This window comes from Limanda limanda, chromosome 20, assembly GCF_963576545.1.
Source record: "Limanda limanda chromosome 20, fLimLim1.1, whole genome shotgun sequence".
Lineage (NCBI taxonomy): Eukaryota > Metazoa > Chordata > Actinopteri > Pleuronectiformes > Pleuronectidae > Limanda > Limanda limanda.
The window spans coordinates 10,280,030-10,304,674 of NC_083655.1; the positions used below are offsets into that span (position 1 = coordinate 10,280,030).

General features: G+C 42.4%; 3 protein-coding genes across 4 annotated transcripts; 1 reads left to right on the forward strand and 2 right to left on the reverse strand.

Moving 5' to 3' along the window:
• Positions 1 to 157: 157 nt before the first annotated feature.
• On the reverse strand, positions 158 to 2,284 carry gtf3ab (general transcription factor IIIA, b). Its single transcript, XM_061094166.1, has 9 exons — positions 2,171 to 2,284; positions 1,953 to 2,047; positions 1,741 to 1,837; positions 1,572 to 1,660; positions 1,412 to 1,485; positions 1,258 to 1,338; positions 916 to 1,148; positions 388 to 441; positions 158 to 274 (listed from the first exon to the last, which is right to left on the reverse strand). Exons 1-9 carry the CDS (start codon positions 2,282 to 2,284, stop codon positions 158 to 160), a joined length of 954 nt encoding a protein of 317 aa, XP_060950149.1.
• Positions 2,285 to 9,661: 7,377 nt separating this feature from the next.
• Positions 9,662 to 12,094, reverse strand: rpl21 (ribosomal protein L21). 2 transcript variants are annotated; one of them, XM_061093667.1, is made up of 6 exons: positions 12,024 to 12,094; positions 11,218 to 11,296; positions 11,045 to 11,106; positions 10,825 to 10,937; positions 9,924 to 10,074; positions 9,662 to 9,786 (listed from the first exon to the last, which is right to left on the reverse strand). In XM_061093667.1, exons 2-6 carry the CDS (start codon positions 11,282 to 11,284, stop codon positions 9,697 to 9,699), a joined length of 483 nt encoding a protein of 160 aa, XP_060949650.1. In that variant the 5' UTR covers positions 11,285 to 11,296; positions 12,024 to 12,094; the 3' UTR covers positions 9,662 to 9,696. The 2 variants fall into 2 exon arrangements, with proteins under 2 accessions (XP_060949650.1, XP_060949649.1); XM_061093666.1 differs by having other exon boundaries at positions 11,988 to 12,033.
• A 1,279-nt stretch (positions 12,095 to 13,373) lies between these two features.
• usp12a (ubiquitin specific peptidase 12a) lies at positions 13,374 to 18,706 on the forward strand. Its single transcript, XM_061093593.1, has 9 exons — positions 13,374 to 13,498; positions 14,417 to 14,497; positions 15,054 to 15,267; positions 15,472 to 15,707; positions 16,048 to 16,124; positions 16,545 to 16,628; positions 16,725 to 16,922; positions 17,910 to 17,988; positions 18,099 to 18,706. Exons 1-9 carry the CDS (start codon positions 13,451 to 13,453, stop codon positions 18,198 to 18,200), a joined length of 1,119 nt encoding a protein of 372 aa, XP_060949576.1. The 5' UTR covers positions 13,374 to 13,450; the 3' UTR covers positions 18,201 to 18,706.
• Positions 18,707 to 24,645: the final 5,939 nt, after the last annotated feature.

Below are 24,645 nucleotides of genomic sequence, written 5' to 3' on the forward strand. Positions count from 1 at the left end.
GTTCACTTAGAGACAAGCATAGGACGTGCGTCAGTATAGTGCTGTATTAACGAGGCTTTATTTTTATATTTGCATAAATAATAAAGAAATCAACTGAAATTTGTTGCAACATTCACATAGGCATCCAAGTGGATATTTATAAAGATAATATACAGCCTCAAGATTTGTTATCCTGTAAAGTTGTGTTCCTCAGCTTTGCAGCGAGCTTGTTGGCATCCGCCTGATTGGCTGCAGCTGCCGGGCCGACCTGCTGTTTCTTTTTAGGATGCAGGTTCTGTATCGGGAGGAATAACATTAAATGTTAAAGGACAAGATAAAGGGAGAAAAGTCAAAGCCAAAAAAGTAAAAAGTCTGGTTAAAAAAAGAAAAAGTTTACAAGGACGTTACCTTCAGCTTTTTCTTTGCTGGGTCATGCACCACCCCGTGTCGCCACAGGCTCTCCTGATAAACAATGAGACCAGTTAACAGAGACACTAGCAAGAGCAAATTAATGGATCAAGTGTGAGAAAATATATATTTTTAGTGATGTCTAACCAGGTACATTGTTTAAGGTGATCCATTTTTCTATGTGTATGCAAAAGAGACCAGATATAATTAATGTTACTGAAAATAACAGCATCTGTTCATCTTCACAGATCACAGTTAACTTTCCTCTGTAGAAAACAGCTCCAGACAAAAATGGTTGTAGAACAAGAGCTAGATTATCTAGTAACTGGACTGGCAACTGAAAACAAACCATAATTTGTCTTACTGAAATTTAGTTTCCTTCATCTGCACTTTTTTTACCCCTCGTTTCAGCAAGGATGCAGCACATGCCAATAATACATTTTACAAGTACAACCTAAAAAAAAATCAGTGGCTACATCAAGCAGGAAGTGGTTTGATTTGGGTGAAATGACTTAAGTGCAGACTTGCCTTCATGGCGAAGCTCTTCCCACAGCCGGCGTAGGCACAGCTGAACGGCTTCTTTCCCTCATGGTCCCCCAGTACGTGACTCTCCAGTTGGAAACGACGAGTGAAGTTTCTCTTGCACCCCTCTCTGGGGCACGGCAGCGTCCTCCCAGTTCCAGAGTGGGTGTGCAGATCGTGCTGGTGCAGGAACCAGGCGTTTTTGAACTGCCTCTTGCACTTGTCACACGGCAGCTTGACTGAGAACACAGAAGTCCCAAAAATGTATTTGTCATCTGTGACTCTGCAGCATTAGGAGGAAGATATGAAATGCAACAAAACAATCACTTCCCTGTATGAGTCTCATACCTTTGTGTTCTTTTAGGTGCTTCACATATTCGGTCCACGTCTTTCCTCGGAAAGGACACGCATCCGCCTTACAGGGGTAACCTGCAGCAAAGACAGTCAGGGCTCATTCACCTCATTAATAAAAGGAAATGGACGCTTTCTGTAAGCAACAAACCGTCATGAATTTTGTTGTGATGCTTCAGTTGTCCGTGAGAGGCTAATTCTTTTGTGCAGCCACTGAAAGTGCAGCTAGATCAAAAGATACACAATCAGATTAGAGATGGCCCAAGGACAGATGAGATTGTTATTCTTGTGTCAGACGTGTAGCTGCTTACGGAAAAGGCAGGACCTGATCATGCTCGCCCTTGTGGGATTTAAGCTGGTTCCTCTTCTTGAAATCTTTTCCACAGCCCTGACGGTCACACTGAAAGACAAGAAAAGTGACAGGAAGAGGCCAACATACGTCAGAGGGAAAACAAGACATTTTTTTGAAGATCATTATACTTTGTATGGCTTCTCCTGGTGCTGGTGAACCCGAGCCATGTGGTTCTTCAATCTGTTTTTTGTGACGAAGGCCTCCGAGCACCCGGCAGCCACACACCTGGAGACCACAGCAGGAATCACAACAGGTCAGAACAGTCAAAAGCAGCTTGAGAAACACAAAACACACGATATTTTACTTTGCCAATTACTTTCAAACCGGGACAGTGTCTTACTTGTGTGGTTTCTCCCCACTGTGGCCGAGCTCATGTCTGGTGAGTTGATGGCGAGTGCAAAAGCTCTTGTCACAGTTCTCACAGGAGAACGGTTTCTGAGGTTAGAGGAACATTCAATACAGAAATCAACATTTACTACAAACATAAACACTCCCTGTTTTAATCTGTCTCTGGATTCATGGTTGATTATTCTGTTTGGCTCCTTCAGAGCCACTTACCAATCCTGTGTGTTTGCAAAGATGAGCCTCAAGCTTCCACGACTTAGTGAATTGAGCATCACAATCGAAAAATGAGCAAACGTAGTTTTTTTGCGTTTGCAACCTCTCCCCCATCTTTAATAAGATATGTCAGATGTGGTGTTGTGGTCACACACGAAAAACTAGTTGTTAAGGGGCAGGACACTTACTGACCTACAACCTGCAACTCACCTGTGCTCTATTTACCTTATTGGGATGTACCAATTGGGAAGAAGGAAGAGGGGTGTCCTACCTCACTGAAACTGAAAAATGGAAAATAAACATTTTCAAGACAATAACAAGTTTTATTAAAACATTTACACTCTTAGAAAAACCATGTACTGTTTCATGGGCCGTGTTCAGCAGACCCTCAGCTGTGCAGTTGATCCAACAGTTGCTCGAAAATGATTTAAGCCACTGAGTTTAATAGTGATCCCATTGATATCCAAACATTATAAACGTTCATGACTCCTACCCCTGTGTTTATTGATTCGGGCTTTAAATATGTCACACAGGCTTCTCACAGTGTGTGTGTCCCTATCGTCTGCCTGCGGGGGCGAGGAGTGAGGCGACTGTGTGTCTCCATCAATCACACACACACACACATAGTGAATTTACTGCTCTAATCCTAATCTTATCAACCTTCTAATATTGCTCTCTGATAAGTGAGATTTATTGTTGTAAGAAATTAGTCTCCACTGAGGCCCTTTGTGACCCACAGAGCTGAAACTAAATCAACTCTCACAGCAAGAATATGAAGTCTTACAAGTGGAAAGTAAAGTCAAAAGCAATAAAATACACAGTTCAACACAGAGATTAACAAGATTCTACAGGTTTATCGGTCTTATTAGATACGACCAGTTTATGGCTCATATATTTTTCTACAATAAAAACTGTACATGAAGATGGATGACACATCGAATTCCAGAAATTAAGCCAAAATATTCCAGAAATGAACTCTGCCACATGCGCATTTTGAGTCTGCTCAATAGCGATTGGAGGATAGAGCCGTGACATTTCGACTTGTTTTTATGAAATAACTTGGACCATCAGTGATGTCACAGGAAGCATTTTTCAAGTGAAATGTATTTGATGTGTTCTTTGACTTTTTGTCCATGTCCCAACATGGAGGAGGCAGGACTTGGGATCTATACAGCAGCCAACCACCAGGTGGAGATTGAGACGCTTCACTTCTGGGGAGTAGTCATCCATCTTTTTTAGACAGTCAATATAGAACACCTATTAGAGACATTCTCCACTTGTGCTACTGTTACATTAGCTTAGCATTTTATTTAGTGTATGATATTTGTAGCCACTGTTTAGAAAAGTTTACACAATCATCCTGGAGAGTTAGACCACCTCTATCCAACTAAGACCATATTTATCTGAGGTAAGTCTAAGTTTCTTTAAAAATAGAGAGTAGAAGTGTGCATGCTGACAGTGAGACAACTAGAGGGCATTACATCTACAAAAGAAACCAATCTCATTAGCAGTGTCTGTATCTATTTGAAGGTTGCTAACTTTAGCCTAAACTAATCACTGTTCTAGTCAACATAAGCTTCCGGGTTATAAATAAATCTGCTTTCCAAAGCAGATAATAGGACAGGAGATGCTAATGCTACTGAAACAGAAATTCAACTGTTTAAGCTTATGACAAACGGCTAAAACACTTAACAGCTGCACAATACCTAGAAGAGATTGAGTCAACAAAACAAACAGACTGAATTAGCAGTGTTGTTTTATAGCTGTTTTTATTTAAAGTTCCCTAACTTTGGCCCACATTAGTAACTATTAGTCACCTAAAGCTTCTTCCTAAACTAGTCCAAATAAGCCTGTGGCAGAAACACCCAACCTAGATAGCACATGAATGTGGGTCGCCTCAGATTCAGCCTTTTTGTGGCCTGAAAAAACATGGAGTAAGCATAATGTTGCCTACGTGTACAAAAGCAAATACCAAATATCCCAAAACGAATGAGGACCTGAATATGCTAAACATGCTGTTCTCCAGGCAAAGGTGTGATCGGGATGGGAACCCAAAACCGCTCATGTGGTAAATAGTGAATATGGCACAAACAACACAAAACCATGTGTTGGCCAATTCTGGTCCAAAACAATGTTTGCCTTGTGTGTTGGGGGTATTAAAGTTAGCCAAGATGCATTTCTTTTGTTTATGAATTTTATTTCTAAGATCAAATAGATTAACTAGTCATGCTTTGAATAAAACAAGAGAAATTTGAAGGCCTAAAAGACTAATTCAGAGTGCACTAACAATCCGGTGACACTATCTGCTTGTGCAAACGCTGGAGATGACCCCTGTGCCCCATGCCATGCTCTCACATGAAACCTTTGACTGACTTTTGTGAATGAGGCCTATTGAGAGCCTGTTGGGCGTTAACTCGCTGCCCTCCCATGCTTCAGGTGAACATGCCTGGGTCAGTTGACTCTGTTATCAGCCTCCTCCTCTTCTCTTCCGGTCGCCCTCACCTCCTCCTCCTCCTCCTCTTCTGCTGTCAGGGCCGGGATCAATACAGCTGGCCCAATATCCACATATATGACCATGCCTCCCCCGTCTCTGATAACCGAACAGACTCTATCACCGCACCTCACACACACAGAGATACAGCCTGCACTCTGTTTGGCCTGAGGTGGGATTTCCTTGTGCCTTTGTCAAAGCCTCAGGCCTATCCCATACACACACACACACACGCACACACACACACACATCATGTCAACACACACTGTCACACCTTTGCACACTTGCATCACAGTCACAAATATTATTGTCATGACCAATGAAGGTCTTTTTTCTTGTGGCGAGCATGAGGGAGATAAGGAGAACGTGTTTTTTCTCAGCTAGCCCTTCTGGGACTTCACCCCAGTACAATGGAAATTACTTTAATTTCATATGTTCTCAAAGTATTTAGGCAGATTTCCACATTTTTGTTGTTAACTTGAGTATTTAGATTTCATTTTTATTTATTTCAAATTACGATTTTGTATTAAAAAAAACACAGTGATCTAATAAAATACTATACACATTACAGGTGCAAAACACTTCAAAATTACACTGATATTCTGATAATACATTAACACATTCATATGAATAAATTAATCTTATAATACATGATACTATCACACTTTTACTCTGATCATTTTCAGTACTTTATTTCTAAAAAATATTTTGTGACAATAGTTTTGATGCTGGACTTTTATATTATATAGTAACAGTTTTTTTTACATTGCATAAACATATTTTTATATAATTCTTCTCGTTATCAGGCAGATTTCTTACTATACATGCAACGTCCACAGTATTCTGAAACATCCAAACAGAAACCCAGGACTACAGTGTAGCATCCTTTAATCTGTTTCCTAACCAATACTTTTACTTTAGTGTCTCACTAGATAAAGAACAATGAATCCAATGGAAATAACAGCAATATCTAAAACACTGTTGTGTTTATTGTCATCCAGACCACAGTGAACACAGACCACTTTTTCTGGAGGGTCACTTTCCTGTTGAGAGATTTCAACCCACGGATAGAATCCCATTAATCTCGATTGTAAATCTCAGCAACAGATGTCAAACGATTGTCACAAGAAACCACGGTATGTGACTGTAACTCCAGAGATAAGTGAGGGAAAATGTATTTGTATTATGTGGATGAAAGTGCCCTTAATCGTACGTGCATTATGATGGGTAAAATTTCATATCATGCTCGACTCCTCTGGTGCTAGAAGTCTGTGTCCATATCCAATTATCTACCCTGTGTGTGTGTGTGCGTGCGTGTGTGGGTGTGTGTGCGTGTTTGGTTAATATGTAACACCCCGAGTCGATACAGCTGCTCCGAGCTGCTGGCTGAGCTGACAGACTCAATCTGTGTCTGTCAAACGTGTGTGATTAAGGAGTTCATAGTGCTCCACAGCTTTTATCCACAGGCCTCGTCTCTCTGCCCTCCTCCCTCTCCGCTTGCATTCTCTCTCTCCCTCTCTCTCTTTCTCTCCTTCTCTGTTGACTTTTTCTTCCTTCAATCAGTAACTTCCATGAGTCAGTGCCACACATGACACTCTGGTGTATCTGTGAGAACGCACACACAAAGGATCTACTGTAGATGCATAGACAGGATATATTCTTAAAAAATCTGATCAAATGAGGCCACACAGGTATAGAAGGATTGTTTTCAACTTTCCTGGTAAAATTGTTAAATGATTTATTGCGAAAAGCAGCAAAGTACAAATCCCCTTTGCGGCTAAGTTAATATATTAAACAGTGATAAAAGCTGTGGGAATATACAAAAATGTATAGATAAAAATGTCCCTTATCTAAATACTCAGAGCTAAATCCAGACCGAACCGATCAATACCAAGGGCTTTGGCTGCCAACCCACTCACTGATGGATTGCATTTTATTTTTCTATCTGTTTTTCCTGGTTTTATCTCCTCGGGTTGTTGGATACTTATTACTCTGCCCTGATAAGACCCGCGTCTGAATTCCCTGACCTCAGGCCTGCAGGGTTATGAAGGTGTTGAAAGACGACCTCTGCAGATTGATCGTCAAGGATCCATTCCAGGATTGTTTTAGTGCTATTTCCCCTCATTTATTTAGCTTCTCGCTTTTTATTTCTCTCATCCTCGACTTTTCTTAATAAAGAAAATTCAAGTGATTCACCACTAGGAATTAGACAAAATCCTTGGACTGATTCAGTAAGGGCCTTCTCTCTCTTCTCTCTCTCTCTCTCTCTCTCTCTCTCTCTCTCTCTCTCTCTCTCTCTCTCTCTCTCTCTCTCTCTCTCTCTCTCTCTCTCTCTCTCTCTCTCAAACTCACTCACACTCACACACACAGACACTTCATCCTGTCAGCTGCTGGCCCCTATCTCTGTAAACTGGTCCTAATTCGTGTAAATATTGGGTAAAGTACTGAGGTGGGATGAGATAACCTATTTGTCACATAACCAGCCAGCCATTCAGCCTCCACTGATTAAACAGCACACACCAAGTGCTCTACACACACACACACACAGACACACACACACACACACACACACACACACACACACACACACACACACACACACACACACACACACACACACACACACACACACACAGTGCTGCAACACCACGGCTAGCAAACACAAACACACACAAATATATATATGTATAAACAAAATACCCAGTCATTTTTATACATCGAATCTTCCTCTTATTATTATTAATAATGTTAATGGTAATAATTAATAGCTACTTCAATCAACCCTTAACTTTGTTGTGGTATAGTGTTCATATTCACATCTGTAGGATTTCATTAGTTGATATATTGTGACTATTATTATTTGTTATTTTTGCCTTTATATTTTTAGACACTAGGGGGCAATACGCACTAGACCAGGTATGATTCACAATAAAGGTAGCAGGTGTGTTAACAATGACAATGGACTTCTTTAATTGCTTGAGTACAACCCAACTAGCCAGCTGCCTCAGTGGCTTTTTCTTGAGTTTATTTTGACAGAAACATCTTTTGGACAAATAGCCACTACATAAAGTAAAAAACATCCTTTGAAAATTCAAAGTAAAAAAACATCCTTTAACACAAAAAGTAAAAAAACATCCTTTGAAACATGAAAGTAAAAAAAAAAACTGTAAGGAGGAACATTTGTTGGATTCGGTGGATTTCATGTGCATGTGCATTCCTCAGTGCACGTTATAAAAGCCAGGCTTTTACCTACACGACCAACAATAGATTGAAAAATAAAGTACAGCCAGGCCAAAGCACGAGCGCACCAGATCAAACGGAAACACCATGGTACGTTTACTGCAGGACACACAGCGACTGTCGAGCTGTACTGGAAAACGATTCGAGTTGACGCTCATGTTTCATTGCTTTGGGCTTTGGTGGCTTTAATTGTGTCAGGTTTGGAAGTGTCTGGATTGGATGAGGATGACTTGATTGAGTGGCCTGATGTTTTTACAGAAAGGTGCATGCCCACATGAGAAACTGCACAATAAGGAGCTGGACACATTATTGTGTTTGTGTCTGGGTCATTCAATGCTGCTTTTGATACACATTTCAGAGAAAACCGTTGTATTTTCTACTCTAGTACATATATTTGACAGCCTTACTTAAAAGTTACTTTTATATTTTTGGATTTTAGATACTGGATGATTTAACATGCTTTAAAACCTATTGTTAGAGAATAATCCAGTAGTTTCCAACCTTGGCTTCTGAAGCCTTACAAGAATCACAGTGTGGGACACGTTTAATTTAATATAATTCTGAAAATTCCTGCAAAACCTTCTAGTTTATATTCAGTGATCAAATAAATGACATATTGTTCCCATCAACTAGCACAAGCAGAGAAAAACCTAATGCATGTTCTGAGTTCTTCACAGAACCTGGTGCACACTGCCACCTACTGCACTAACACAGTACAACTATTACTGGTTGTGGCATCCACTACTAGAATTGAACTAAATTGTATTTATTTTTTCTTTTACAACTCCTTTCAGTGGCACGACGAACTGAGCTTGACAAGCATTTATTTAAGTAGTCAAAGCCCTTAGATCCAGTGTCTTTTAATTCCCCCCTTGAGTGGTTTCAAGGTTAAACAATAAATCCCCTTATTCCACTGCCTGACACGATCACAGATATTTTGCCTGTTGTCATGACTGTTTCCAGTTCTTGTATCTGATCTCAACGCTGCTGTTCTGGAGTTTATATATCATTAATCGCTGTGAACTATTTACTTTATCAGATATAGCAGCACCAATCAGTCGGCCTGAATAACCACACACACATACTTGTGTTCATTGCCGTTGAAGTGTGAGGTTTCAAAAGTGCTCCAACATTTCTCCTTGTTAATCAGTTGAGGTAGTAAAACACAAGTGTAATCAGTAACACTCATTTAGGTACAACACATTATCAACCCCAGTTCACTGCAGATGTTTGACTCTCAAACAACACGTGTTGTCCGTTTATAGAAAAACATTATTAGAGTCAGTGTGGAGACCAGAACCCTACAAATGAGGCAGGTGGACTGAAGTCAGTCTTGTTACCCAAGTTTTCCTCTGGATTTGATTGATAGTTTGGATGACTCACATCTATATCAGTAATATGGGTCAGAGAACTCATTTCATTTTACTACAGAACTGGATCAGGAGGCTCCAGAAAACATTTTCTTTAGACATTGCAAGTTAGTGTTTTCCAAAATGTGATAATTAAATCAGATAAATTGATCATTGTGAATGATTAGGGGACTGATATTTATGTGTCCAATTTAATGCAGATCCCCTCCCCCCCAAAAAAAACCAGATCTAGGTTATGAAATGTGGTATCCATAAGGGAACGGTTGGGTCTCAGCCCAGTTAAGTGATCTACTTCTGATTTAATTTTAAGGCATCAGGCAGAGTAAAAAGTTAATCATGACACACAAACATACATTGACAAGTGTGAACAGACGACACCATGACGAGCAGTTGTGTGTACAAATATTTTTATTCTTGTGAGCACTTTAAGCCATGAACTCGAAGGGGATGGGCTCCAGCAGCTGGGGCACGTTCTTCTTGGTGCTGACGAAGTGAGCATCACGAGGAGGAGCGGGCTGCAGAGACAAGGAGGGACGTTTAGGTCATTGAAATAGAAATTAAATCAAATTAAATAAAGTAGATGCAATGACAACTGCATTTCTTCTGTTAATTTAAAATCTGAATTCCCCTGAGTGTTTTCACCAAGACATACCTGACGCTTCAGTTCCACCCAGCTGCCCTTCTGCTTGGCCTCCATCTTCCTGCTCTCGTTCTCCTTGACGCGCTGCAGGAAACTGTCCCTGCTCTTTGAGTGCTTCACATGCTCAATGCGCACGTTGATCCTCTTGGCCAGGATCCTGCCCCTGTGAAATCCCAGAGGATAACATGTTCATATCCAACACATACAACATTTATATAGACTGCACAAAACTAAACAGCAGCGGCATTGAAAGATCTGCTTTACTCGGCTGTCCCCTCAGTACAGCCCCAGGTCAAACAAAAGTTAGACTGGGGTGCTTAAGGATGAAATAATTTTCCCCATTTGAATGACCACTGAGGACATTAAGAATCCAGGTGGCAAAGTGAAGATGGGGGTCACGTTATTTTTCCTATAAATGACGTTTAAGAGCAAATACACAAAAAGAAAGGACATTTTTATTCAACAGACATTCAATGCAACTTTGAACAGTGGCTCTTTATAGTCAATACCCAAGATATCCTCTGAAAAGGTTTGTTTCAAGTTGTATTTGCATTGTGGATTTCATCTTAATGATTGTTGTACTCTGTTAAATGTTGCTCACAAGTTGCCAACATCTACTGGTAATTGGTAACGTAATTTGTGCAGAAGATCATGTTGCATCTGGTCTTAGAGGCTTCATGGGGTTAGTATAGACACAAACATAAGAGTTGGTTCTTAATTTTGGGTCCTTGTATGCCAGGCAATTTCATAGAGATTACAAAACACATGTGTGGCTTCAACAAATAGGAAAACTGTTTGAATTACTAAATGTAATCAGCTTTTGTTTGTTGAGTTTTTGGGTGTGAGCCAGTTCAAAGTTACACAAGCGCACACATTCATTTATCTCACACAATAATTGCAACTTCCGACTTACTTGACCTGCTTGTTGACAATGATGCCGACAGCATGTTGGGTTACGTTGTAGACACGTCCTGTCTTGCCATGGTAACACTTATGGGGCATTCCCTTCTGAATGGTGCCTGTGCCCTGGAAAGAATCACATGTAACGATACATTACAAACAGCCATGTTAACCATTTAACTAAATCATAATGGCATGGACCTTAGAGCATTTCACTTTCCCCACTGTCTTACCTTGATGTCAACGATGTCACCCTTCTTGTAGATACGCATGTAAGTGGACAGGGGGATTGGGCCTGTGGAGAACATGCAAAATAATTCATGTTATTTTGCACTGCTCCTGGTTGTAACAAATAAACTTTGTTACACAACAATGAAAACAAATGCACTTAAAACCATGGACTCACCGTGCTTGCGGAACTGCCGGCTGAACATGTACCGGGTCCCCCTCCTCTTGCCTCTGGTGTTCGTCATGATGCCTGATTACTGAGAGAGAGAGAGAGAGAGAAAATAAGTGTCAGCCATGGTGGGTTAAAGTAAGGATTTTACTTTTAAATAATGGGAAGTGATGTCAGTGCCCGAGTGTACTTTGTTTTGTCAGAGATGTGTCACTTCAGTATTGTTTAGGGTCCTAAAAAGGATCAATTAAAATTCACTAGAAAGGGTAACGTGTATTTGATTGCAGTGACAATCTACAAAGGCCAATACCCTGTCCACACCTTGTTGCTACATAAGCTGAGCTCATTGTGCCTGAAACACGTTAATGGATAAAAGTAAATATACGTGGATCTAGAGCAGTTTAATTTGACGCTATGCAACCAGGCAGCTAATTCAACAGCCTATGAGCAGATTCATGATAAACTAGGGACTACAGTAACTACGTAGGGGACTTGTACGCAGTGTTGTGGTTATATAAGACCGAGCGTTTAATACAAATGTCGGTGAAGTTGCGTTTAAGTGGTGGAATCGAGGATTTAGAGGAAAATACAGTTTCTATGCTGATTGTTTCTGAGCTAGCGGCTCCCACATGGAGAGCCACGCTGCTGCTCCTGCTCACTTTACACGAACAATATCCCTCCGAGGAGCGAGTTCTCCCCATGAATCCTGCCTGTGACGTGTCAGGATACATGTGTGGTGCGTATTTAACTGTAACTATGTAGGTTTGTTGGGATAATACCTCAGAAAATGTTATTTATGGAGGAGAAGATCTTACCCCCGGTCGCTACAAGATGGCGGGTACGGCGGAAAGAGAGAGAGGAGGCCCCCAAACTCCGCCTAGTAAAATACAATCCAGGCAGTCCGCGATTTTGCCTGAACAAAATGACAGTAAGACCCTAGAAAAACAAAATGTGAAACAGGCAGAAGCATAGACATATATATATAAGGGTGTTTATATATGATATCTATGGGCAGAAGATCCAGAGTCAGTTTATTTATCGATAACAGCAGAGCACAGAGACACGGAGATATACGTGGACTGCATTAAGATCAGATTTTGACCGGGACGTCTCTGCAGCGAATTCTCAGTTTATCATTGTTTAGTGGATAGAAGGAGAAACAAACAACACCAATCGGTGCAGTTGCTTGTTTATTATGGAAAAGAAGTCTGTGTTTTTGGTTTAATTGTTGACAGCTGCAAACGTTTTCACTTTGTGCATCATGCAAACCCAGAAAACTAAGCTCACCTGGGCATGCTATCTAACGTTTAACTTATTTAACACAAATGAATAACTCATCAAAGATTTTGAAGTAACTTCATGTGGCTTTTTTTAATGTATTTATTTTGATCCGCAAAACAGACACAAACTACATGCAAAATTATAGCAGAGAGTACATACAACATGTCAATAATATGTTAGGGGGATTTCCCCCCAAAAAATAAATAATAATCCTTACAATTTCAATAGGGCCTCACTGTCTGTCAGTGCCTGTCAGTGCTCGGGCCCTAATAATAATAATTAAAATAACACTTAGGATTTACTTTCATTGCTTTGTCACAGTACATTCATCTAATTTTCTTAATAGTCTTGTGTGTACGATTTAGGTGAAAGGGATCTATTAGTCGAAATTGAATGCTAAATAGTCATTTTCATTATTGTGTGATCATCTGAATTGTACCTCTATGTTTAAATACTTTATATTACATCAGAAGCACCCATGTTTTTACAATAGCCAAGACTGGACAAACGTTTGAGTTTTTATGAAAACTGAAGGCTCCCACAGGTTATTTTTCATGTTTGGGACTCAGGGTACAGCTGCAACATGCCACTTCACCACTAGATGCCGCTAAACTCTAAACACTGAACCTCTAAGCGACGAACAAATAATTGAAAGGTTGGAATTTCACCATTTACTGCCTCCAAAGTGATATTTCACCCCATGAGGAAGATGATATTGTTCATGTAAGAAATTTAAGGATTAAGATTGTCCAAATAGATTACCAACAAGGGTCGTGCTGACGCTTGTGGGGCGAAAACGGAGCAACCCGCTTGTGCGTTGTACGAAGCTAAACCGGAAGTGAGTGGCAGTGAACGCTCTCGTCTTTTCTCCTCTGGCTGCCGAGCTGTTCCTGCTCTCACGCACCGAGCCAGCCCAGTCTTGTCAGCGCGCAGCGGGGTGGAGGAAGATGGCGCTAGCCGAATGGAAATCCTAATGACAGTCTCCAAGTTTGCCTCTTTTTGTACGATGGTGAGTGCCCGGCCGCTTCGCACCGACACCCCTCAGACCCCAGGCCGCCCGGGGGCCCGCGTCCCGGCCGCTAATGGGCCCCGGAGCCGCGGGATCGTCAATGGAAGCTGCTCGCCCAGCAGCGGTGCTCGCCCAGCAGCTTCCCGTCCCCTGGCACAGCAAAGCCCGCAGCCGCCCTCGCCTCCTTCCCGCTAACAGCAGCTCACTCGCCCCCTCTTTGTGGTTCTCTAACAGCTAGCTCGCTAAGTTAGCCTATCGTGTTATTCATCGCAGTTTCCTTTTAAGCTCAATGACAGCGCACCTGCTGCTGGGGCTCGATGCTAACTAGCTAGCCGTGAATGTAGCCGAAGCTAAAAACCAGCGTAACAGCCCTGGCAACAACTGGGACACAGCTGGTTGATGGGTGGTGGCTACTGGTCGATTCATCTGCAGCTTGTGGGAAGAGATAGAGGCCAGTTTAGATCTTGGGCCTCCGGACGATCCACCAGATTATTATTAACGCAGCGCAATGACGACATGGTTTCTCATTAGCTACGCAGTTGCGGAGCAGCTCCATGTCCGCGTCCGCCTCCCTGCACAGCCTGTTGCTGTCTGCACATCCCGGGGGGGGGGGGGTCTCGTTTCAACAGCCTCACTGACCTGCAACACATCCAAAAGAACATCCCCATCAGAATCAGTTCTACTTGGACTATGTGCACAAAAAAATTATCTTCTAGCTCTAAAAGCCCAGAGAGGAGTCAGTGTGAGGAAATGCTTTTGTCTCAGAAACCTTCAAGCGCCCATTCGTTTTTATTTGGTTTTATCTCAGCAACAAGTGACCTTGAAAACCTAAAGCTGCTGCCAATCTGATTTGACACTGTACTTGTATAAATACCATTGAATATAATGTATGTTGTTTTTGTCTCTGTGTATATGCAGGGCGCCAATGCCTCTGCTCTGGAGAAAGAGATTGGATCTGAGCAGTTTCCGGTCAACGAGCACTACTTCGGCCTGGTCAATGTAAGCAGATGATACCATGTGCATATCCAGTGTCTTGTTGTTTACAGTTCCACCAAACGTGTTTGAATAAGAGAAGATCTGCACAGCTAAAGCTCCAGTTAATGGATTTATTTGTGCCGGTGACGTCCCGAGCACAAGGCTCTTCATCAGACTTCTGATAAAGAACAGATTTGCCATCTTAAATTCCCACATACCATTTTGAACAAACCATATGATGTATTAGCGAAACAGAATTTCATAGTTTTGTCAATATAAGTAAACATAGAAAAATAATGTACAATATATAAACTTAGCACTTAGAATTCATGTCACAGTTGTAACTGTTTCAGGCCATAAACAACCTTCAGAGGCCTCTCTGTGTACTTATATGGGAAAATAGGGAGAGTCAATAAAACCATAGATCAACATTCAGCCGGATGCATAGAGAAATATCCGTAGAGATCCAGAGTAGTCAACAAATGACGAACAGGACTCGTGATGGAGGAGGGAAACTCTCAGGGACAAGTTTCCATTGTGTCCTACTCTAATTCTACTCTGTTCCACATTTTAATTATAGTTTGGAAACACCTGCTACTGCAACTCGGTGCTGCAGGCGCTGTACTTCTGCCGGCCGTTTCGGGAAAAGATTTTGGCGTACCGCAGCCAGCCACGGCGGAAGGAGAACCTGCTCACCTGCCTGGCTGACCTATTCCACAGTATTGCCAACCAGAAGAGGAAAGTGGGCGTCATCCCGCCCAAGAAGTTCATCACACGACTACGCAAGGAGAATGGTGAGAGGAAACGGATAAATTCATGAAGATTAGTGTCAATTCATCCCCCAAACAACCGATTTAAACACCTTTACTTGCTTTTTTCTCCTCGTTAGTTGAGAGTTTGTAGAGAACATGATGGCCAGAAGTTCCTGAAGTACCTGCTGAATGCGTAAATCAGCTGAATTAACTAAAGCGTTTCTCCAAATTTTTTTTCTCCTGCAGAGTTGTTTGACAACTACATGCAACAGGATGCCCACGAATTCCTGAACTACTTACTCAACACCATTGCTGACCTGCTGCAAGAGGAGAGGAAGCAGGACAAGACCAATGGCCGCGTTGCCAATGGCACCTTGGATTCCCAGAACAACAACAGCAATGCCACGCCCGCTCCCACCTGGGTCCACGAGATCTTCCAAGGCACTCTGACCAATGAGACACGCTGCCTCACCTGCGAAACGGTAGGATGCCTCACTGCTACTATACATCTCAACTTTGAGTGAGATTACATCAAACATCTTCTAATGTATGTCACCAGAGGCTTGTTTAAAGTTTTAATTCACGTTGAACCATCCTGCGGCTCATGTCAGTGATAAGTAAACTCACACGGATGACGATTGTTGGCACAAGGTTGTGTTTGAGCTATAAATTATGTCAGTGTGTGCTTGTTTGCAGTATTTTGAGTAAATACAATGGAACAGCATACAGCAGAGTTTATAATGCCATATGGCCACAGCTTGTAGTTTCATGTTTTTCTAGTATTTGGTTTTAGTTAATTCTGATGTTGTCCTTTCTTTCCAGATAAGCAGCAAAGATGAGGACTTTCTGGACCTTTCAGTGGATGTAGAACAGAATACCTCCATCACACACTGCCTCAGGTACAACAGCCACACAGAGGCCGACCTGCAGCAAGAGCTGAGGGAGAAGAGTTTGTACTGTTGTTGATTGATTGACAGAAAGTTAATCTGCAACTGTATGAAAAAGCAACAAAAAGTCATTTCAAGCTAAAATGTCAAACATGCTGGTTCCTGCAACTCATCCGTGAGGGAAGGAGCAGCGTCCTCTTCTTACATTACAGTAAAGTGTAAAGTTTTGTTTAAGTTTGATATTGGACCCATGCCAGATGCTGTTGGCTTAAGGCTTAAAACCATTTTTGCATCACTAATAAAGAACATGAGGTGAAGTTACTCTCTGCTCTGTCCTTCACCAGCCTGCATAAGGAGAATCCAGTTTTTTTTAAAGTGAGACCTTAATTCGCAGATGTGAACTGACAAGTTTTTCTCTTTATTTCTCTTCAGAGGTTTCAGTAACACAGAGACGCTGTGCAGTGAGTACAAATACTACTGTGAAGAATGTAGAAGCAAGCAGGAAGCACACAAGAGGTCAGTGACCAGGTTCAGTCTCTGTGTATGAATTTCAAAATTGTTCTTTTAGTATATTCAGGTCCCGTGTGTGATGCTGTAATTTGTGATTTTTAGGATGCGTGTGAAGAAGCTGCCGATGATCCTGGCTCTGCACCTGAAGCGTTTCAAGTACATGGAGCAGCTGCAGCGCTACACCAAGCTGTCCTATCGCGTTGTCTTCCCCCTGGAGCTCCGCCTCTTCAACACGTCCGGGGACGCCACCAATCCCGAGAGGCTCTATGACCTGGTGGCCGTGGTGGTGCATTGTGGGAGGTGTGTAGGTCAACACGCAGGGAGACAGAGAAATCATTTTAATTTGCAATAGATTCAAAATCACAACTCGCAGCAGAAAACACGACCCTCATCATCTCGCCTGGTATGAGCCAGAGCGAGTGGGCGTTAGTGAAAGCTCCGCTGATTATCCTTGAGTGATGCAACAATTTTATTTATCTACTTCAACCGACAGTAATTAACACAGACATATTACAGGGCATGATCAAGTGTACTCAAACCAAAATACTGAGTTTATCCCACTCCAAGATCACAATACACATTATTATACTTTTCATAATTAGTATTTAAGTCAAGCTGCTCCATTAGTAATATGTTAAAGTCTGAGAAATGCTTCAACGTTATTATTCCCTTCTTTTCTTGATGTTATACATTTTCATATTATGTGTGTCCTGGTTGAAAAGTGGTTTACGCTGCTGAGGAAGTAGCCACAACGTGCTGAGTCAGGCCAGAGATCTGTTGCATCTCATTCCCATTTCCTCTCTTCACTTCCTGTTTGAATTTGCTGAATCTTGTCAAATAAAAAGCCAAAATTCCCCCAAATAACTTTCACAAAAAGGCTTCTAAGTAAAGAGGTCTATTAAAATGAGTTTTGTTGTGTTGGAGTTACACAATGTCACCAAACTTCACGAGGCAAGTTCCCCTCACTAAAACAGATGTGTATGTGGGAGAACCAACACATCAGTGTAATTATAGTGTAATTATACTCATATTTAATGGGTGTGGTGGTATGTTGTCAGTTTTCAGTATTTTAATCTTCACAGTATCTGCAGTGAGACAAGTTTTCTAATGACGTCAGGATCTTTCCGATCAGATCCTTCCATTGAATTAAATGTGACCGTAACACACACTCATTATCCCGGGATGGAATCTAATCACTTAAAGCAAGAGGGTGGGTCATGGATGTGTTGGACCTTTAAGGCTAAATTTGACCCCATAGAGTTAATAATCTGTTTTATTTCTTTTCAGTGGTCCGAACAGGGGTCACTACATTGCAATTGTGAAAAGTCACGACTTCTGGTTGCTGTTTGATGACGATATTGTGGAGGTGAGTGTGTTTTTCTTTATTGTCATACTTTGCTTTAGACTCTACAAGTACGTGTCTGATTGTGTAATTAAATCTAACTGTGCTTCATGTCACCATCTGTGTTCTGGTAGAAAATCGACGCCCAGGCCATAGAAGAATTCTACGGTCTCACTTCTGAAATCTCCAAGAACTCTGAGTCGGGCTACATCCTCTTTTACCAGTCCAGAGACTGAATGTGGTCACCGAGCGTTTCACCAGGGGAACCAGGAGAGATGCTCGGTTCCCTCTCCGGCGGCGCAGCGGACCATAACCGCACCACAGCAGCTGTAATCCATACCTGTGCTTTTTTCAGCACTCTGCGCCGCAGCTCAGCCGTGGAAGTTCTGCCCCCCCCCCCCGTGTCCCTCCTCTCCCATCATACCCTTCACCTTGGCTGGACGCTGCTGCTGCTGCCGCTGCTGCTGCAGAGACAATGAGACGATAATGAATGAAAACGTCAAGATTGTTTTTAAAAAAGGAGACGTTAAATGAGGGTTGTACAGATGTTGGTTGGTATGAGTGGCGTATTAGTTTTTGCCTTGGGTGTGGGGTTGAATGGGTATTTAATAATTCATATGATGTAATATTGGCCTGGTGTCTTCACCCCCACCCCCCACACACTCTTCTTGTGCATTGGGATTTACTGCGAGTGGATCATGCTTTTGATCGTCGATGGAAAGGAGGACATGTGGGGGGGGGGGGGGGGGGGGTGTCCCACTTGCGGAGAACGCAGAGTTGTGTATTTCTACAGTGTACAGAATGGTATTTGTATAAATATTAAAAGATAATATTATCATTGGAACATGTTAGACCTTGAGAAGATGTATTAACACTATGGTGCACTTTTGATACCGTTTTGTAGGTGTTGCCGAGTTTAACGTGAGGGTTTGCTTAATGAGGCCTGTTGTGAAGCAATCATTTTCTGTTTTAAAGAAAAAGAAATAAAGGCGGTAAGATTGAAGCTGGCTGTGATCTCCTCTCTCCCTCAGGTGCGCGCTGATGGCTCATACCAGCCTAGCGTCGCCCCCTAGTGGTGGCAACCTACCTGCTCTTACTGCAACAGAAGCTACACTGGTCAAAAAAATTAAAGGAACACTTTGAAAACACATCAGATCTCATTGTAAAAAAAAATTATGTTGGATATTTATACTGATATGGACAGTTTAATGTCTTAGGAACAAAAGGATGCCACATCTTTGATGGAAATAAAAGTTTTCAGTCTACAGAGGGCTCAATTTTATAGGCACCCCGAAAATCATAGTGAAAAAGTGATGTGGCAGGTTTGTCCATTTTGCCAAAATTCAATTTCTGCAACTCAAAATGCTTCTCAATATCTTGTGTGGCCCCCACGTGCTTGTATGCATGCTTGACAACGTCACGGCATGCTCCTAATGAGACAACGGATGGTGTCTTGTGGGATGTCCTCCCAGATCTGTCTAAGGGCAACAGTGAGCTCCTGTAAAGTCTGAGGAGCAACCTGGCGGCGTCTGATGGACGGAAACATAATGTCCCCGAGGTGTTCTATCGGGTTTAGGTCAGGTGATCGTGCCTGCATACCCTTGCCACATGAGGCCGGGCATTATCGTGCATCAGTAGGAACCCAGGACCTACTGCACCAGCGTAGGGTCTGACCATGGGTTCAAGGATTTCATTCCGATACCTAATGGCAGTAAGACTGCGGTTCTCTAGCCTGTAGAGGTCTGTGCGTCCCTCCATGGATATGCCTCCCCAGACCATCACTGACCCACCAACAAACCGGTCATGCTGAACGATGTTGCAGGCAGCATAGCGTTCTCCTTGGCTTCTCCAGACCCTTTCACGTCTATCACAGGTGCTCAGGGTGAACCTGCTCTCATCTGTGAAAAGCACAGGGCGCCAGTGGCGGACATGCCAATTCTGGTGTTCTATATGCCAATCGAGCTCCACGGTGCTGGGCAGTGAGCACAGGGCACACTACAGGACGTCGCGCCCTGAGGCCACCCTCATGAAGTCTGTTTCTGACTGTTTGGGCAGAGATATTCACACCAGTGGTTTGCTGGAGGTCATTCTGTAGGGCTCGGGCAGTGCTCAACCTGTTCCTCCTTGCACAAAGCAGCAGATATCAGTCCTGCTGATGGGTTGAGGACCTTCTACGGCCCTGTCCAGCTCTCCTAGAGTAACTGCCGGTCTCCTGGAATCTCCTCCATGCTCTGGAGATTATGCTGGGAGACACATCAAATCTCCTTGCAACGGCACGCATGGATGTGCCATCCTGGAGGAGTTGGACAATCTGTGCAACTTCTGTAGGGTTAAGAAATCGCCTCATGCTCCCAGTACAGATAATGACTCTAGCTAAAGCCAACACTAATGGAAAACCAGTGGAAGTGATCAAGAGGGAAAAACTTGAAATGGCCTCCACATGCAAAACCACTCCTATTTTGGGGGTCGTCTCATTGTTGCCCCTCTAGTGCACCTGTTGTTAATTCCATCAACACCAATGCAGCTGAAACTGATTAACAACCCCCTCTGCTACTTCCTCAGCACAAACTAACTGGACTCACACAGTTTTATACCTCAGTGATAGATGCCTGGAGGACTCTTAACTTCACGAGACCTCCTGACACCGCACCTGGGATGTGGCTCTTTGAGGAGCCACTGTTCAATAACGGGTTCCTGGTCACCTCAGTCCGGACATCCACACCCACTTCAACTACGGTAAAAAACAAGTTCAGGAAGGCAGGAATAGTGAAGCTGGGCCACCTGACACGGACGTCACTTGAGAGGCTGGCGGAGGTGACGGGAATAAGATCCACCAGAGTGCTGCGGAGCCTCGTGGACAAGGTGTGGCAGGCACTGCCCCAGGTTCTGCGGACCTTCGCCCAGATCCAAAGTCAGGCTGACCAGTGGACCAAAACACAAGAATACAGGTTCCCTATCCTGAAGTTGAGTCCTGGGGAGTGGAGAGAAGAGAGCGGCCGACTGCTAACCCTCAGGACTCCAGCACTGGGCACCTTCAACACCTCTGGAGGGAAACAGTTGTACCATAGCTGTGTGAAGGTCCTGACCTGATGTTCTCTTGCAGGAGTCAGGGAGTCGAGATGGACTGAGGTTTTTGGCTCAGACTATTCCCCTAGTGGCAGCTGGCGGGTCCTGTATAAACCTCCTGTGGAGAGACGGATGGCAGACATCCAGTGGAGAATTATACATGGAGCTCTAGCTACAAACAGATACAGAGCTCACCTGGACCCAAGCACTGAGGGGGGGGCGGTGTCCTTTCTGCTCACTGCCTGACACCCTGGAACACTTAGTGGTGTCCTGTCCCAGGTTAGCTGACATGTTTAAACAACTGCAGGAGGGGTTGGGGGGTTTAGGAGAGGTTTTCTCTTTGCCACTTTTTGTGTTCGGACCCAAGTACACAGCAAAAAAAAAACATACTATGGTTTTAATGAATTTTCTTTTTTCTAATGCAAAAATGGCAACCTGGATTAGTCGAAAGAACAAAATGGCTGGGGGAGGCTGGACTGATCCACTGCGATGTTTGAGGGGTTTGGTGGCAGCTCGGCTGAGTATTGCACATGCGTATTTTACATTGACTAACAATTTGGAGGGTTTCAGGGCTGTGTGGGGGGTGGGACAGGTCCTGTGCTCACTGGGGGAGAACCAGTCACTGGTTTTAAAATTTTAGGGTTGGTGTATGATGTGTGCGTGTATAGGATTGAAAGAAAGGGGGGGCTTAGCCCCTAAGGAAGCTAAATGTTTGCGCGCAATTTTTTTTGGGCTCCTTTGGGGCTGCGGATATCCATTGTTTCAGACAGTTCATAGATTGGTTCAATCAAAAAGAGTGTGATTTTTCTCTGTATCTTTGCTTGCATTCATTCAGTATAAGATAACAGAAGCTATCTGTCCCCTCTGCTAAAGAATCTTCTTATATCCATCTGGTCAATGAATTGGATGATATACCGCTACAATAGCGTTATGAGGGACACTATGACATTTAGTTTTCACTAGCATTAACTGATTATAAACAACATTCTATAGGCACTGTTATTATTGTTTTAAAATACTAGAGATAGATATTAATGCTCACTGGAGACATTTTCTAACAAAATAGCTAGCTAGCTAGCTTAGTGTTAACATAGCTCATTACAATATTCCCTTTCATTTGCCTCAGGTAAACCTAAATTTAAGCAGGTAACAATCATTAACAACTACAGATAGCCACATTCTGTAACCACCTGTACTTACAATTTCACTCCGTGCATCATTTACTATGAGCTAAACTCCTTGGCTGTAATCCTGCTGTCTTGATGAGAGACGTTACTTGGCAGAGTGAGAAAGCCAGCGCAGCAGCGATGCAGACTCCCCAAGGTCCTAGTGCCCTGTCTTTTATTGTTAAGTATGATGAGAGGCTATTGGATTGTAATTTGAAGTGGGAGAAAACATACAAAGCAGAAACGCACTCACATATGTAGCATGTTAGAACTTGTTAACTTGTCCATGTGTAAAACAATAGTTACATTTTTTTTTTAAATTAAAAAAAAAAAAAAAAAAAAAAAATCCCAAAAATTATTTGGGGGGGCTGAAGAACATTTTAGGGGGGCTTCAGCCCCCCTAAAACAGGCCTAACGACGCCCCTGATTAAGAGCTATTTGACAATGTGTCTTAAATAAAGTTATTTAGAAGTCTTCTTCGCATCACTGAGCAGGAACAAGTTCGAGTACACAATGGAGAGAGACGGGTCGGTCAAGCGTCCCGAGTCTCAGGGTCACGCCGCTTTTTAACGGCAGAAAAGTTGTCCGTTTTCATGCCGCTTTTTAACGGCAGAGTCACAGGGTTGTATGCATATTACAGAGGCAATGGGAAGATGTGGGTTAAGAAAAATTAACGCTGCCACCACCCAGCCACAGGAGGACATCAGACTGGAGGGCCAACTGAAAAGGAAGAGGTCCAAGATCTTCCCAGCTGCCAAATACCGAAAAGTCAGCAGCTGGGGTTCCAAGTGCACCAGCCCTGTGTGCAAGGAGCACAAACATGTGATAGTCATTTGTGAGGCATGTATGCACTGAGATGGCAATTTGCACTGTACCCATATGAGTTTATTTAATCAGTTTTCTTTTCACCACAGTTCACTACAGTTCAACATCAGCTTTATCAGTTGTATGGTGTATGCTATGTGTAAGTGAGACAAAGTGACAAATAAACATTTCAAATATTAAATGTGTAATTATTTGGTCCAAATCATTGCTAAAATAATATTTTTTAACAAAACTATTTTTACAGTATGTCTTTTTTTTAATCACACTTGCATACCTGGATGAATTGAATATTTTGAATATTAAATGATGAAATAAATTGATTTCCAAAAATATATCAAAGAAACACTCAGCCATGCATGAAATAACATTGTAGGTCAATACGGGTAATTTATGTCCCATTTTGTGCCATAGAAGGGGTTTGCATAGCTTGTGTATCAAAGGGTTAAATATGATGTGAGGAGTTATTACAAAAATAAACTCTAATGGAACTGTAAATCAATAACAGCACTATTGGATTTATCTTTTTTGACCTGATAGAGCAGTGCACTGAACCAAGTCCATTAAGGAGAACGACTCAACACCGCCCTCTGGTGGATAAACGTTTACAATGAAGCCAGGACCTGCAGCAGGATTGTAATGTCCACATCTGGCCCATAGGTGACGCTGTGTACTTAGGATTCTCAGCATCACACAGAGGTCTGAGTACATCGTGTACAGGTTGATGTAACAGGGCCGGGTCTAGGCAGGGGCAAGAGGGGGCCTGGCCCCCTCAAATAAATGTTGTGCCCCCTCAAACTAATTCCCAATTTATAATAATAATAATATAATAAAGCACAATGCCCCCTCAAGATTTGTGGCTGCCCCCTCATACATGCCTGTCTAGACCCGGCCCTGTGATGTAATATGACATTAAACATTCCTCCAACTATATTTGTCCATCATATCATCTCAAGTGAAGACAAAATCTACGTATAGAATAGAGGGATGATATATCATTTCTGTTATATAATTTTTTGTCTATTATCTGAAGGATCACAGTTTTTTTTTAAACCTGCTTTACAAGCTGTGGGAACGGAGCTGGACTGATTGAGTGAATCCAGACTCTTACAAAAGATGCTACCGAGAAGCATCTTGGAAATATCTTTGCCTCTGCTGCATGGATTGTGTATGAGCTGTTATTAAAACATCACACAGACATACACACATACACTCAAAGACTGTGAAAAATGTATTTGTTCTTACTATGTCTTCATTGTGAGTGGGCCAATCCTTATTTTATTAGTGAAGCCTTCATTATTCTAGTAGTACAGATTTGATTTATTCTGCATATTTATCATCATCATCATCATCATCATCATCATCATCATCATCATCATCATCATCATCATCATCATCATCATCATCATCATCATCATCAACATCATGTTTTAAACAAAACTTTGAACTGTCTAAGGATATTTATTCCTCTGTCGCTCTATATATTATTTAACAGCTGGTGATAAGCAGCATGTCACTGATGTTAGCTTTTTCTTTCTTTTAGTACAATTATCAGAATCAGTCTTTGCCGTGTCTGGTAAAAGTGCTTCCTGTCAGCTGATAGGCGATGACATCATCATCATCTTCT

Excerpts from the sequence above, each read along its gene's own strand:
- gtf3ab (XM_061094166.1), bottom strand. The coding sequence starts at position 2,284 with ATGGGGGAGAGGTTGCAAACGCAAAAAAACTACGTTTGCTCATTTTTC. Across the intron at positions 2,048-2,170 it reads TTTGCAAACACACAGGATTG|AAACCGTTCTCCTGTGAGAA; the intron begins GTAAGTGGCTCT and ends CTCTAACCTCAG. Across the intron at positions 1,339-1,411 it reads TCACAACAAAATTCATGACG|GTTACCCCTGTAAGGCGGAT; the intron begins GTTTGTTGCTTA and ends TCTTTGCTGCAG.
- rpl21 (XM_061093667.1), bottom strand. The coding sequence starts at position 11,284 with ATGACGAACACCAGAGGCAAGAGGAGGGGGACCCGGTACATGTTCAGC. Across the intron at positions 11,107-11,217 it reads CCGGCAGTTCCGCAAGCACG|GCCCAATCCCCCTGTCCACT; the intron begins GTGAGTCCATGG and ends TGTTCTCCACAG. Across the intron at positions 10,938-11,044 it reads GTGACATCGTTGACATCAAG|GGCACAGGCACCATTCAGAA; the intron begins GTAAGACAGTGG and ends GATTCTTTCCAG.
- usp12a (XM_061093593.1), top strand. The coding sequence starts at position 13,451 with ATGGAAATCCTAATGACAGTCTCCAAGTTTGCCTCTTTTTGTACGATG. Across the intron at positions 15,268-15,471 it reads ACGACTACGCAAGGAGAATG|AGTTGTTTGACAACTACATG; the intron begins GTGAGAGGAAAC and ends TTTCTCCTGCAG. Across the intron at positions 16,629-16,724 it reads AAGCAGGAAGCACACAAGAG|GATGCGTGTGAAGAAGCTGC; the intron begins GTCAGTGACCAG and ends TGTGATTTTTAG.